The sequence below is a fragment of the Mobula birostris genome, chromosome 4 (genome assembly GCF_030028105.1).
Source record: "Mobula birostris isolate sMobBir1 chromosome 4, sMobBir1.hap1, whole genome shotgun sequence".
NCBI classification, from domain to species: Eukaryota; Metazoa; Chordata; class Chondrichthyes; order Myliobatiformes; family Myliobatidae; genus Mobula; species Mobula birostris.
In genome coordinates this window covers 204,209,198-204,225,442 of record NC_092373.1, presented here as the reverse complement: position 1 = coordinate 204,225,442, position 16,245 = coordinate 204,209,198, and the positions used below count along the sequence as shown (strand labels likewise).

The following is a 16,245-nucleotide window of genomic DNA, read 5'->3' as shown; positions in this document are numbered from 1 at the left end:
CAAGGTGAGGGGCAAGTATTTTCACACAGAGAGTGACAGGTGCCTGGAGTGGGTTACTGGCTAGTAGTGGAAGCAATCAGTGCTGTGGAGTGTAAAAGGCTTTTATACAGACACGTGAACATGACAGGAATGGAGCGATGTAGTTAATAATCGGGAGGAGGACATTTAGTATAAACAGACATATATTGGAGATATAAACGCACAACAGTTTGCGCTGAATGGCCTGCCCAGCGGCACAATGGCGTAGCAGTTAGCATGACGTTCTACAGCACCAGCTGTAAGACTGGGGTTCAATTCCTGCAGTTGCAGCATTCTCCCCGTGACGGTGTGACTTTCCTCCCACACTCCAAAGACGTAGAGGGCGAGGGTTAGGAAGTTGTGGGCAAGCTATGTTGGCGCCGGGAGCACGGTGACACTTGCGGGCTGCCCCCAGCACATTCTCTGGCCGTGCAGGTCGCTGACGCACAGGCGACGCATGTCACCGTGTGTTTCAATGTGCGCGTGACAGTTAGTGAGAGTCCTCAGTGCTGAAAGTGTTGTACCTTCACCATTAACACCCTCCCAGCTGAGAAGAGCACATCGGTCTCGCAATGGTGCATCTTAATCGGCTGGTGCTCACCTGATCCGCTGCTGCGGGAAGGGTATCTCAGCTGGCCGTGTCTCCCGAGGTAAAACCGTGAGCGGCGCCACGTTCGAACCACCGGACTGCAGCGAGCGTTGGGTGGCCCCGGGGGGCGGGGCACCGTTGGAGGGGGGCAGGATGGGGGAGGGTAGGTCGGTTACTCTAGGGTTAGTGACAGCCACGGGGTGAGGAGTGGAGAAGGCCACAGGCTTGTTACTTCGTGCAGGAGGTCCCATCCGCTCTACAGTGAGGTTAGTGGCATGCAGGGGGGGTGGCGCGGACTGGAGGTGAAGGTCCTTGAAGCTTCGCCCCTCCTCGAAGGAGGTCTCACTGCCAGCGGAAAGTCTGACGGATCCGGCTGAGGAATCCCCCTGCACCTCGGGCTTCTGGCCATTAAAGGCCTGAACGTCAGCGTTGTCGGCAGACAGATTACCGCCGTGTGGCAAGATGCCTGCCTTTCCTGTTACCCGTCCTTGGTTCGGTTTTACGGTCAAAGGTGGGCATGAAGCAGTGGGGAAATTCTCTGCCACGAAGGGTTCCTCTTCCCCGGGCTGCTGTTGTGAAACAAATTCTTCTTCACTGCCTCGCTGCCCCAACAAGAGCTCCCCTCCCTTGGGCCACTGTCCTGAGGCAAATTGTTCTCCCCTAGCAGGCCGTTCCAAGGTAAGTTCCTCTCCCTCTCCGGACTGCTTCAACGCAGAATTCTCTCCCCCGGCACAGGGCTCCAACACACATGTTACTCCCCCAATGTGCTGCTCCATTTCAATCCCAGCTGTTAACGGCTCACTGCACAGTGAAGGGCCAATCCCGGCCTCGAGACTCGCAGCCTCGGCCTGCTGGCATCCCCTCTCCATTTTCATGGTGAGCACTTCCATCGAGTTCCTCTGCGCAGAAGGCTCCCCTTCCTTCCCCGTGCCATCATCCACCTGAGTCTTTAGCTCTCCGGAGAACTCCTCCCTGCTTGCCTCGCGCTCATTTAGTGGGGGATCAGACGTGCCCGTCAGACTCTCGATGGCCGAGAGGAAAACCTGCTCCAAATGGTCAGTCTGATCAGGCCAGGCCACGCCGCTCTGCCTTTCAGGAAGTGTCTCCCGTCTCTCCAGACCTGTCAGCAGACTCTCCTCCACCACTGAGACAGTCTCCTCTGAGTTTACACCAGCAGTTGTTTTCAACGCAGCCGGCTGTATTTTGACAAGTTGACATGCCTGGTGGACTTCAATTAGCCCCAAAGATGGAGTTTGCTGAAAAACATCCAATTTGTTTGAATTTTCGTTACTGCCACTTGACACGTCTATTCCCTCTGCAGAGAGTTTCGAAAGGCAGGTCTTGTAGTGCTCAAACCCTGTGCTTTCATTTAGGCTCAGCTCAAAGGTCCCACAAGAGGCCTTCCCCTTGGTTACCACCTCATTTGATGGTCTAACTGGTTCCTCAGCGTCAGATGGTGTGGAGGAAGAGTCAGTCCGTTCAGGATTTACCTCATCAGCAGCTGGGCTGGAGACCACAAGGGAGGCCCTTTGTTCGAACCCTCGGTCCACCTGTTGCTCTGATAACTGCAGAGCTGTTGCCACACAGCCAAACGGCATCATTATCTCCCGTCGATCTTCCGGCATGCCGGGCCTGTCCCCGTCCCCCTTGGCCTGGCTGGTATACACGAGCAACCTGGGTGGCTTCGGAGGCGGTGGGCCAGTCAAGTGAGGAATGACGTTCCTTTGATCTGCACTGAGCTGGGGTTGCTCCTCATGGGGCATGGCTGCGTCCTGTGATCTACCTTCTAGTCCACCCTCACACCCTACACCAACTCTGTCAAACAAAACAGGTGGAGAATCTGGGCACACGTCACCTCGGGCTTTGTCCAGGGATGTGGGTACGACCTGCAGCTCACTTTCAGCCTCGCTGGCCGTGTCGCTCACACTTCTGCCCCCCTCCGGCTGGACTGAAGACATATCTGCATCACTCTGTCCAGGTCGTTCACCCGGAATCTCTTCAAGATGCGCTGTGAGGGAATCGAGGCTGGCTTTCGTTTCGAGGCCCTTGTCACCAAAGGTGCTGTTTTGCATCATGGGAGGCACGGCTGGCGGTAAAGTATTCAATACAGAATGGGTTTTCAAATCTGCATCCACTGTAGCTTCACTGTCCCCAATCACATTTGAGGACTCATCATCCTCAGTCCTTGAGCCAGACAAGTTCATCGGACAGCTGCCACTTTTGGGCCAGGCGTGGACTTGGGCAACCAAAGGACTCATTTTAACATTAAGTTCAGCCCTTTGCACCAACGTAGAGGAGCAATCACCTTCCTCCGGACTTGCTGCTTTAATTTCCCCTGGCACAGTAGAAGCCACTTGAACACTCGAGTCGCCCACTGGCACAGCACTCGTGGGCATCCATTGTGAGAGCACTTCTTGATCTTTGACCTCAGCATCAAGTCCTGGGGAAAGGAAGGCAGCAGACTGCTTGGCTATGTCTGGGACTACTGGTGGACTGAACATAGCTGATGGGTCCAGTACGTGAATGCAGCTTGCACTCGCTGTGGCCGCGGCGGATGCCGGTGTAGATGGAGGAGGAATCAATTCTTCTGCTGCAGATGCTTCAACGGCCGACCAGCCTCTTCCAATGGACCCGGCAGTGCTTGGAGAAGGCATCGATGCGTCGGACATCTCTTGAGCCCCAAAGTTTAAACTGGAGAGAGAGGACGTGAATGGAGGAGACTTTAATATCTGGTCAGCTAAGAGGTCCTGAAAGAACGGGTTACTCTGCAGAGAACTGAAGAAAGGGTTTGTAGCTGGCTTTGAGGATGGCACAGGCCCTACCTCCGCAGTCGCGAACGGATTAGTGTTAGATGGAGAGTCAGGGTGGGTGGATAACTGAGGAGGAGTTGGAAGGAGGAGAGGCTCAGGAGGAGGATGCATTGGGAAGCAAGGAGAGAACGAGGGAGAATCGGAACTGGTTTCTACCACAGGAGACACTTCCAGGCTGTAGAGGGAAGACAGAAGAGTCCTCCTGGTTAGTACTGCGTAGGGCCAAACACAACAGTCATATTTCAACCTTTCTTTCCAGACAATCACAATTCTAATAACTTTCTGTTAAAGAATTTGGCAGTGAAATACCCAAGAACAGTCTTTGTTCTTAAAACTGCTCCCTTTGGCACCCCAATTTTTACAGCTACGTTTGTAATCGCAGCACTGGAACGTAAACACTTTAAACCATTTTTATAATGCTGTTTACATTTTAAATGAATGCTGACATTTCTGTATTTGTGTACATTTTATTCCATGTCTGTTCTTCTCCTTCACTTTTAGACCACACCACCATCATAGAGGGAGAATTAGGCCATTTGGCCCATCGAGACTGCTCCAGCTTTCTTATTACCTCTTTCAACCCCATTCTCCTACCTTTGTCCCATAACCTGTAACACCCTGACATATCAAACTCCACTTTAAATATACTCAGTGACTAGGCATCCACAGCCGTCTGTGGCAATGAATCTCACAGAATCACCACCCCATGCTTAAGATATTCCTCCTCATCTCTGTTCTAAAGGAACTTCCTTTGAACTGGAGGCTATGCCCTCTGGTTCTAGATTCCGTCACTATAGGAAACATGTTCTCTACATCACTCTGTCAAGGCCATTTCAATTTTCAATAGATATATTATTATATATAATTCCTTATTTTCTATAAGTGTTGGCGCGTGGCCAAGTGGTTAAGGTGTTCGTCTAGTGATTTGAAGGTCGTGAGTTCGAGCCTTGGCTGAGGCAGCGTGTTGTGTCCTTGAGCAAGGCACTTAATCACACATTGCTCTGTGATGACATTGGTGCCAAGCTGTATGGGTCCTAATGCCCTTCCCTTGGACAACATCGGTGGTGTGGAGAGGGCAGACTTGCAGCATGGGCAACTGCTGGTGTTCCATACAACCTTGCCTGGGCATGCGTCCTGGGAACCTTCCAAGGTGCAAGTCTATGGTCTCATGAGACTAACGGATGCCTATATATATTTTCTCCAATAGTTGAATATTGTTTTCTTTTGTTGTATGCCTCACCAACAAACCATAGCATTCACATAAATGTTTATGTGAGGCCATGGGAGCAGGTGGTGGATGGTCGTACGAGCAGCTGGTGCACATCACAAGTGCTGGATATGCAACCACTGACGCCAGGCTGACAGTCTCTGAAGAGTGTTGATCATGGCGGGGGTCACTCATCTTGCAAAGACACTGCCCAGAAGAAGGCAATGGCAAACCACTTCTGTAGAAAAATTTGCCAAGAACAATCGTGGTCATGGAAAGACAGTGATTGCCTACGTCATATGACAAGGTACATAATGAATGAACGACCTCAAACATAGACCACAACAATGAGCACAGGACGATACAGTAGAGGAGAGGCTCTTCAGCCCCCAACGTTGTGCCGATCTTGATGCCAATTTAAACTGAATGCCCTCCTCCCATCTATCACCCATATCCCTCCATTCCCTTCAGAGTCACATGTTTAAAAGCCTGATAAACTCCACCAATATTACCCTGGTAACACATTCCAGGGATCTGTCACTCTCCATGTAAAAAAAAATGCCTTTAAGGCTTCCCCCCTCTAACCTTAAAAGCATGTCCTCTGGTGTTTGCCATTTGGTGTTTAACAAATTGCACAACATATGCTGGTGGCATTAAACCAGATTCTGATCCTCATTCTACCCTGGGGAAAAGATTCTGTTTGTCTACCCTCTCATAAGTTTTGAAAACCTCTTTCAGGTTCTATCTGGTCTCCCCTCAACCACCAGTGTGCTCAAGAGAACAGCCAAAGGTTATCCAACCTCTCGTTATCACTTCTACTCTCTAATCCAGGCAGCATCCTGGTGAACCTCTTCTGCACCCTCTCCAGAACCTTTATACCCTTTCTGTAATGGTGTGACCCAGCACTCCATGCGAACCTCCCGGCTTTTCCAGATGGAGGAATTACCATATCTGAGACAAACTACTGTTGCTTCAAAATACTGTAGACCATAAGACCATAAGGATATAGGACCAGAAATAGGCTATTTGGCCCATCAAGTCTGTTCTGCCATTCCATTATGGCTGATTTTATTATTTATTTATTGAGATATAGTGTGGAACAGGCCTTTCCAGCCCTTCGAGCCACGTGACCCAGCAATCCGTCGATTTAATCTTAGCCCAACACAGGGCAATTTACAATGACCAATTAGCCTACCAACCGGTAAGTCTTTGGACTGTGGGAGGAAACCGGAGCACCCAGAGGAAACCTGCGCGGATATGGGGAGAACGTCCAAATCTCTTACAGGCAGTGGTGGGAATTGAACCTGGGTTGCCTGCACTGTAAAGCTTTGTGCTAACCACTATGCTAGCGTGCCATGCTGAGAGGGATTTATTATCCCCCTCAGCCTCAATCCCCTACCTCTCCATGTAATCTTTGACACCCTTACTAATTGAAAACCTATCAAACTCTGCTTTAAACATACCAATGACTTGGCCTCCACAGGAGTTTGTGGCATTGAATTCCACAAATGCCACTGTTTCAAAATCTTCTAAACCCGTGGTAATTGGTTTATTGATATCACAAGCAGTGAAAAGTTTTTGTTTGCATGCCAGACAGATTGCCTGAAATGTCGACTGTACTCTTTTCTATATATACTGCCTGGCCTGCTGGGTTCCTCCAGCATTTTTTGTGTGTTCCTCAGATTTCCATACCTGCAGATTTTCTCTTGTTTGTAAGTAAATTGAGGGAGCGGAAAAGGAAAGCAAAGCAGCTTACAGCATCAGAAACACAAAAGATTCTGCAGATGCTGGAAATCCAGAGCAACACGCGCAAAAATGCCCGAGGAACTCAGCAGGTCAGGCAAAACAGTCGACATTTCCGGCTGAAACCTTTCATCAGGTCTCCTGCTGACAGTGCTAGTGAAGGGTCTTGACCCCAAACGTCAACAGTTTATTCCCCTCCGTAGATCCTACCTGACCTGCTGAGTTCCTCAAGATTACCTTGGTATCTGTATCTCACTGTAGTCCATAAACACAAACAAGTCTGCAGATGCTGGAAATGCAGAGCAACACACACACAATGCTGTAGGAACTCAGCAGGTCAGCCAGTATCTATGGAAATGAATAAGCAATCAGTGTTTCAGGCTGATACCCTTCTTCACGACTGGAAAGCCGCCAGAATAAAAAGGTAGGGGAAGGGGTAAGGAGGGCTCGCTAGAAGTTGATAGGAGGAGCCGAGTGGGTAGGAAGGGTAAAGGGCTGGAGAGGAAGGAATCTGATAGGAGAGGAGAGTGGACCATGGGAGAAAGGGAAGGAGGAGGGGACCCAGGGGGAGGTAAGAGGCCAGAATGGGAAATGAAAGAAGAGGGGAGGGGTATAATTTTTTTTAGTGGAAGGAGAAATCAGTATTCATGCTATCAGGTTAGAGAGTACCCAAATAGAAGGCAAGGTGTTGCCCCTCCATCCTGAGGGTGGCTTGCAGAATATAGTGTCACAGTTACAGAGGAAATGCAGTGCGGGTAGGAAAGCGAGGTGCAATAGCCATCGCAAGGTAGATTAAGTGATCAGTTCATCTTTAGTACACAAGAAGGTCACTCAAGTGTCTGATAACAGTGGGATGGAAGCCGTCTGTTGAGCAAGGAGGGGTGTGCACTCAAATTTTCATAGTTACTGCCTGAGGAAGGGGGAGAATGTTGGGTGCTTTGCTGAGGCAGTGGGATGTTGGACAGAGTCCATGGAAGGGAGGCTGGTTTCCATAATGGACGGGGGCTGCATTCTCCGCTACACCCCATTGGGAGGCCACATTATTCACAAGCTCGACTCTTGCAGCTGGCTGCTGAGCTCTTCCCAGGAAAGAGACTTCCAGGCTGACAGAGGAAAAGATTCAAGGATAGTTGGGAAAAAATGCCACATTCCCAGTGAATTCTCGAGATTCCTCACTCACTCAAAGCGGAGGAGGAACATTCTGGATAGCGCAGAAGATCTTGGAGACCATAAAACCAAAAGACATGGGAGCAGAATTAAACCTTTCAGCCCTTCGAGTCTGATCCACCATTCCATTATGGCTAATTTGTTATCCCTCTCAACCCCATTCTTCTACCTTCTCCTCATAAACTTTGACGCCCCCCACTAATCAAAAACCTATCAAACTCTGCTTTAAATACACCCAATGACTTGGCCTCCACAGCCATCTGTGGTAATGAATTCCTCAGATTCACCATCTCTGGCTAAAACAAAATACTTCCTCATCTCTGTTCTAACTGACCGTCCCTCTATTCTGAGAATGTGCTGATTGGTCCAAGACTCTCACACTATTGGATACCTCTGCATATCCACTGTCATAAGAACGCAAGAACATAAGAAACAGGAGCAGGAGTCGGCCATCTGGCCCGTCGAGCCTGCTCTGCCATCCAATAAGATCATGGCTGATCTGGCCATGGACTCATCTCCACCTACCTCCAGCAAGTATAGGCCCCGAGCTATCAAGTGCTCCTTGTGTGTTAACACTTTCAGTTCTGGAACAATTTTCCTGAACCCTCTCTGGACCCTCTCCAATGCCAGCACATCTCTTCTTAGATAACGGGTCCAAAACTGCTCACAATCCTCTAAGTGCAGTCTGACCAATGCCTTAGAAAGCCTCAGCATTACATCTTTACTTTTAAATTCTAATCCACTAAAAATGAATGCTAACATTGCATTTGCTGTGGACCATGAAAAATTCCTACATAAATGACGGAAAAATCACAAGCGCCCACACCATCCCCCCAGATCCATCTACCTCACGTGTGGGTGAGTCTGCAGGACCCACATGAATCTCACCAGTCCCTCCAAAACCCGGAGAACTGAGCGTAAATAAATCCTCTTCTATCCTTTGTCATGCATGTCTTAGGAGGACAGGTAGAGTGAACTAGGGTTTTTCTCTTTGGAGCGAAGGAGGATAAGAGGTGACTTGATTGAGGTTTTCAAGAGGGTCGGCACAGTGTCGTGGGCCAAAGAGCCTGTACTGTACTATTTGATGGCAACAAACACAAAATGCCAGAGGCACTCACCCGGTCAGGCAACACCTATGGGCAGGAATAAACAGTTAACATTTTGGGCCGAGACCCTTCAACAGTCCTGATAAAGGATCTCATAATCAGAATCAGGTTTATTATCACTGGCACGTGTCGTGAAATTCGTTAGCTTAGTAGCAACAGTTCAATGAAATACATGTAATACAGAAAAAACTAAACAAGTAAATCAATAACAGTAGGTGCATATGTATTAAATAGTTAAATTAAAAATAGTGCAAAAACAGAAATAATAAAAGTGATGTATTATTCATGGGTTCAATGTCCATTTAGGAATCAGATGGCAGAGGGGAAGAAGCTGTTCCTGAATCGCTGAGTGTGTGCCTTCAGGCTTCTGTACCTCCTACCTGATGGTAACAGTGAGAAAAGGGCATGCCCTGGGTGCTGGAGGTTCTTCATAATGGACGCTGCCTTTCTGAGACACCGCTTCCTAAAGATGTCCTGGGTACTTTGTAGGCTGGTACCCAAGATGGAGCCGACTAAATTTATAACCCTCTGCAGCTTCTTTCGGTCCTCTGCAGTAGCCCCCCCCACCCGCCCCCCCACACCAGACAGTGATGCAGCCAGTCAGAATGATCTCCACAGTACCTCTGGAGAAGTTTTTGAGTGTCTTTGGTGACAAACCAAATCTCTTCAGACTCCTAATGAAATAGAGCCACTGTCTTGCCTTCTTTATAGCTGCATCAATATGTTGGGATCAGGTTACATCCTCAGAGATCTTGACACCAGGGAACTTGAAATTATTCACTCTCTCCACTTCTAATTCCTCTATAAGGATTGATTTGTGTTCCCTCATCCTATACTTTCTGAAGTCCACTATCAGTTCTTTGGTCTTGCTGACGTTCAGTGCAAGGCCATTGTTGCAATATCACTCAACCAGCTGGTATATCTCACTCCTGTACGCCCTCTTGTCTCCATCTGAGATTCTGCCAACAATGGTTGTATCATCAGCAAATTTATAGATGGTATTTGAGCTATGCCTAGTCACACAATCATGCATACAGCAAGAGTGAGGCAGTGGGATAAGCAAACCCCACTGAGGCTTGTCAGTGTTGATTGTCAGCGAGGAGGAGATATTGTCACCAGTCTCCACAGATTGTGGTCTTCCAGTTAGGAAGTCGAGGATCCAATTGCAGAGGGAGGTACAGAGGCCCAGGTTCTGTAACTTCTCAATCAGGATTGTGGGAATGCTGAGCTATAGTTGATGAACGACATCCTGACGTAGGTGTTTATGTTGCCCAGGTGGTCTAAGGCTGTGTGATAGCATCTGCCATTGACCTATTGTAGCAACAGGCAAACTGCAATGGGTCCTGGTCGTTGTTGAGGCAAGAGTTGATTCTAGCAATGACCAACCTCTCGAAGCTTTTCATCATCTTAGATGTGAGTGCTACTGGACGACAGTCATTAAGGCAGCTCACCCTGCTCTTCTTGGGCACTGGTATAATCGTTGCCTTTTTGAAGCAAGTGGGAACTTCCGACTGTAGCAATAAGAGATTGAAAATGTCCTCGAATTCTCCCACCAGTTGGAAGGCACAAGTTTTCAGAGCCTATCAGGTACTCCATTGGGACCTGATGCCTTGCTTTCACCCTCCTTAAAGACAGCCTGACATCAGCCTCCAAGATAGAGATCACATGGTCATCAGGTGCAGCAGGGATCTTCACAGCTGCAATTATATTCTCTCTTTCAAAGCGTGCATAGAAGGCATTGAGTTCATCTGGTGATGAAGCATTGCTGGCATTCATGCTATTGGGTTTAACTTTGTAGGATGTAATGTCCTGCAAACCTTGCCAGAGTTGACATACATCCAATGTCACCTCCAACCTCGCTCGGAATTGTTTCTTCACTCTTGAAATAGCCCTCCATAAGTCATACTTGGTTTTCTGGTACAGACCTGGGTCATCAAGACTTGAATGCCACAAATCTAGCCTTCAGCAGATGACATACCTCCTGGTTCATCCACGGCTTTTGGTTTGGGGATGTACAGTAAGTCTTTGTAGGCACACACTCATCCACACAGGTTTTAATGAAGTCAGTAACAACTGCAGCATACACATCCAGGTTCGAAGATGAATCCCTGAATACAGTCCAATCCAGAGCAGTTCTGTAGGCGCTCCTGTGCTTCCCTTGTCCAAACTTTCTTGGTCCTCACTACTGGTGCTGCAGTCTTCAGTCTCTGCCTATACTCAGGGGGTAGCAGTACAGCCAGATGATCAGACTTTCCGAAGTGAGGGTGTGGAATAGCACAGTAGACACTCTTGATAGGTGGTGTAGCAGTGGTCCAGTGTGTTGCTTCCTCTGGTACTATGTGATTTGTTAATGATAATTATTTAATGACTTGTTCAAGCTGGCTTGGTTAAGATCCCCCTAAATGATGGTGAAGGCGTCCAGGTGTGCTGCTTCATGCATGTTGATCCCATTGCTGAGATTATTCAGAGCCTGTTTAACATTGGCCTGAGGTGGAATGTTCACCACCACAAAAATAGTTGTTGAAATCTCTTGCTGCAGGTAAAGTGGACGGCACTTAATTGCAAGATATTCCAGGTCTGGTGAGCAAAATTGGGACGTCACCGACACATTAGTACACCATGAGGAATTGATCAGGAGGCATACACCTCCACCTCTGCTTCTGAGATTCTCAACCAACCTATCAAACTGAATTGCTGTGTCCGGTGCGGAAGAGAACCTAAATCGTACCCCGTTTTTCACCTCAATTGACGACTGCTTGTTCCTCTCTGTAGATGCTGCCTGGCCTGTTGAGTTTCTCTGGTATTTTGTGTGTATTATTTTTGGTTTCCAAAATCTGCAGAATCTCGAGTTAATTTGGACTATTCTGCATTCAACGGAATTTCCGAACTCCTATCAATGAGCCAATGGTTCAGTCAAACTGTAAGGATCAGAATCAGGCACGTGTCATGTCATTTGTTATTGTGGAGCAGCAGTACAATACAATAAGTAAAAATTACAATAGGAGCTGAATGAAATTAAATGACCCGGAAGGTGAATAGCCAGAGGTTGCGGTACATATTGGTACCAACAACATAGGTAGGAAAAGGGAGAACGTCCTGAAAACAGACTACAGTGCATCATCCATTTCTCTCTGTTCCCTTCATCGTCATCTGCCCATCTAACAGCTTCTTAAACACCACGACACTGCCCGCTTCCACTCTTACCCCTGGTAACCCATTCCAGTCACCTACCTCTCTGTGTAAAAATCTCACCCCTCACGCTGCCCTTAAAGTTTCATCCTCTAACCTTAAAAGCACGTGCTGTAGTGGGAATGATTTGAAGCATCATCAAATATTCTAGCAATTTCTACACAAATGTACCATGAAGAGCATTCTGATTGGCTGCATCAAGACTGCTTTGAGTCAGGTACAAAGGTTCCAATGCACAGGACCGCAAGATGCTGCAGAGGGACGCAGGCTCAGCCACCTCTATCTTCTTCCGTTCCTTGTCCAGTATTACTATGTCTGGTTGGTCGGCCAGTACCTGCTTACCAGTCTGTATTTGGAAGTCCCAAGGGATCTTAGCTCTGTCAGTCTCTACAACCTTCTTGTGTGTTTCCCATTTGGACTTGGAGTGTCCAATCCGTACTCAGCATATATGTTCCTGTACACAATTCCTGCAACTTGGTTGTGCTGTTCAGTGTACGCTGTTCCTGCCTGCATCTTGCACCCTGCTACTACCTGCTGGATTCCTTGCCCAGAATATCTCTTGGGTTTTGTCTGGGGTGATAGACCCCTGCTTCTATTGCTCGTGTGCTCAGCACCTGTTCTTGTGCAGCCATGAGCAGTGCCTCTGTGCTGTCCCTCTGCCCTGCCACTTCCAGCAGTGGAGATAGTACATTCCACATCTGATGGTCACTCGTGCTATTAGCTTTGAGTTTACTTCTAGCATTGTCCTCCAACAGCCCATTGAGTTCTTGATGAAGGTCCTTAATGTCTTGTTGACCTTGTACAGAGGCAGGCATTCCAAGATCCACATGTAGGGCACTGAGTCATATGCATTCTGGTACTCGAGCCAGGCTGTGTTTAGGTTTGTTTGCCCGGTCTTTGAGTTTGCATGAATGCTTTGTCTACCAGTAGTTGATGCTTGGAACCTCTGAGCAGGTTCAGGAATTTACACACATGTTCCGTCAGCTTGGTCGCTATGATGCTTGGAGGGAGCTTCCATGTTAACAGGCGGGTTATAGGCCAGTAGTTTGATGGTGTTGATCCTTTGTGAGGAGCTTTCATTGTGAGTTTTGTCCTTCCTTGGATTGGCCAGTCAGGGTGGGAGCCTGCTTCAAGCAGCTGGTTTATCTGAGCTGCCAGCTGTGTATGTAATACTATCAGTGTCTTCAGCCAACAGGCAAGGATCATGCCAGGCCCTGGTGAGGTCCAGTTCTTCATACTTACTACCTGTTGCTGGACATCTACGGCTGTGATGGTGACTGGTTCTTCCTGTGGGTGGTTACAGAGGCTTGCTTGTAGGTCTTTCAGACATTGGTGTTATGGGATGCTTCTCTCTCCTATATACTCTCTCAGTGTTCCTCAGTTATGAGACTGAACATGATTGATATATATATATATATGATATATATATAGATGAACCTGATTCTGATATGGGTCTCTATTGTGGACTGAGAGTGGAAAGGGGGCAGGGAAAGGGGAATCATGGTTGGGAAAATGGGGAGAGAGGAGGGAGCAGGAAGCACCAGAGAGACATTCTGCTATTGTTGGGAATCAAATGACCTTTCCTGGTGTCTCAGGGGTGGGTGTGCCTGCATCTGTGCCCCTGGCACTCCTTCTTTGCCACCTGTTGCACCCCTCCCATGGCGCTCCTCCTTCGCCATTTGCTACCCCCACATTAACAAACCCACTCTACTCCATGTTGACAAATACAGTACAGTGCAAAAGTTGTAGGACCTAGTTACTTATACTGTGTGCGGCTAAGACTTTTGCACAGTACTGTATATATAATACATAATTTATAATACATATTTTAATGCATTCTTAAAACAATTTATATTTTTTAAACATCTTGCACTGCACTGCTGACACAAAACAACAAACTTCATGACATGCGTCCGTGATAATAAACCTTATTCTGATTAAGAGTGAATTTTCTTCTGTTGATATCCTCAACTTTTTATCTCCTTCCCACCCTTCCACAACACTATTCAGATAAATTTTCCACAAGAACAAAATACTATTGGCCACTTTCTGTTAAGAAAGGATATCCTGGTTGTGGAAGCTGCCCAGGAGAGATTCACCAGGCTCATTCTTGGGATGGGAGACGTGGCCTATCAAACGTACTTAAAGAAGGTAAGTCAATAGTCTTTGATGTTTGGAAGAAAGCACAAAGACATAGATCCTATGGGTGTTTGGTGTGGAGATTTTTCTCTCGAGCAGGGGTTCCCAACCTGGGTCCGCGGACCCTTTGCTTACTGGTATTGGTCCGTGGCATGAAAAGTTTGGGAACCCCTGCACAAGAGGGAGAGTCTAAAATGGATAGGACAAGATCAGGTATAGTCACTTAAGAACATTGAAAGTAATAGCACAGTACAAACCCTTCGGCTCATGATGTTGTGCTGATTTTAACAAACTCTTAAGATCAATCTGGCCCTCCATTTTTCTATTATCCAGAGTTGTTTAAATGTCCCTAACGTATCTGTCTCCATCACCACCCTTGACAGGGTGTTCCACGCACCCACCACTCTCTGTCTAAAGAACTTACCTCTGACATCCCCCTATACTTCCCTCCAAGCACCTTACAATTATGTCTCCTTGTATTAGTCATTTCCACCCAGGAAAAATCAAGGTCTCCGACTGCCTGCTCGATCTATGGCTCGTATCATCTTGTACACCTCCATCAAGTCACCTCTCATCCTCCTTCACTCCAAAGAGAGAAGTCCTAGCTCACTCAACCTATCCTCAATAAGGCATGCTCTCTAATCCAGGCAGCATGCTGACAAATCTCCTCTGCACTTTCTCTAAAGCTCCCAGATCCTTCCTATAACGAAGTGACCAGAACTAAACATGACGTGCCAAGTGTGGTCTAACTTTGGAAATAATATATTGAAAGTTACACCATTGTTTTTAAAGGAGGTCTGATAAATCTGAAGGATCAAATCTACTCTCAGTCAACAATGGACACAATTGACCTCACCCACAAAGATATTTAGTCATATTTACAATTTACCCAGAACTTTAATGACTTCACTGACCTTGGTCTGTGATTGGCCTCCTTCTGAAACCATCCACTGTGTTTTGTTTTTTCAGCCAACGAACTGCTTTTCCTCACAGGAGATGGCGTCCGGGACCGTCTGGCCTCAGAGTCCTTGCTGTCGCTTCCGAACAGCAGGATGCCACTCCTCTTGGCTTGGGGCGGGGCGCTGTTTATCGTGGGCTCCACGGTGGACATAATGGGAGCAGCGATGTGCACCGGCTTGGTCCCCTGCGCACTTCCAACCGCCTCCTTCTTCCGGCCCTCTGTTCCCAGAACCTGTACCTCATCGTTCACCGTGATGACCGGGGGCGCCATCTTGAACTCCGGATTCTCCCCATTGCCCACTTCCCCCTGCTTCTTATTAGGTCCTGTGAATGAATTCCGCCGTCCAGGTTCCCCAGCCTTTGCGGCAACACCCTGGAAGGAACGGGACAGAGAGGAAGACTTTGGGAATAAACTGGAGGTGGAATTTGAGGAATGCTCTTCGCTGTAGATGTGACTGCCATTGATGCAGACCAGTGATCTGGAGATGGGACTTGTCTTGGGAGTCAAGTGATCCATATTGCTTATGAGTGCCTGGTTCACCTCATCGCTGAGAGCTCTCTTGTGTTTCAGAATCTTGGCTAAGGATGGATTGGTGTCTACTGTATAAGGAAAGGGAACACAATGACCAATTCCTGGTTAGACACTGGCAAATTTCTCAGCTTAGTTTAGTTAGTCACAATGGGCAGCACCCATCCCATCACCTGCTCCAACCACGTTGAGAAAGCTCAACAATGCCTCTACTTCCCCGGGAGGCTGAAGAAATTTGGCATCTCACCTTTGACCTTCACTAATTTTTAATCGTTGCACCATAGAAAGCATCCTCTCTACATGCATCATGGCTTGGTATAGTAACTGCCTCTGCACGTGACACAAGAAACTACAGCGAATTGTGGAAACAGCTCAGCATAGCACAGAAACCAAGCTCCCTGGGAAAAGACTTTTCGGGCCGAGACCCTTCATCAGGACTGAAAAGTCGACTGTACCTCTTCCTAGGGATGCTGCCTGGCCTGCTGCGTTCACCAGCGACTTTGATTGAATTTGCTTGAATTTCCAGCATCTGCAGAATTCCTCGTGTTTGCGTTTTTAAAGAAATTCTCTTATCCCACTTACCACCCACACAGACCTTCTTAGCTTCTTGTCCCCTGTATAGAATACACCCTCTGTCCATAATTCCCCATACTGATGCTGAGCACCCAAATAAAACAGCTATCAATCATCAATGTGGGTGAATTCCAGCCGGACGACATAGCCATCTCTCAAGCTCACTAGAACTACAAAGGCAGGGGTCTACAGTCCATAAGACATAGGAGCAGAAT

The 16,245-nt window shown here is 47.7% G+C and overlaps 1 protein-coding gene across 2 annotated transcripts in view; it reads right to left on the bottom strand.

Annotated features, from left to right (window-relative positions):
• Positions 1-16,245, bottom strand: part of LOC140196881 (uncharacterized) — a 101,468-nt gene that overhangs the window by 14,457 nt on the left and 70,766 nt on the right. For both annotated transcript variants that reach the window (XM_072256790.1, XM_072256791.1), the window contains exons 3-4: positions 14,883-15,528; positions 620-3,298 (exon numbers count right to left, since the gene is read on the bottom strand). In XM_072256790.1, the coding sequence (XP_072112891.1) occupies positions 620-3,298; positions 14,883-15,528 (3,325 nt within the window). The remainder of the gene's footprint in view (positions 1-619; positions 3,299-14,882; positions 15,529-16,245) is intronic.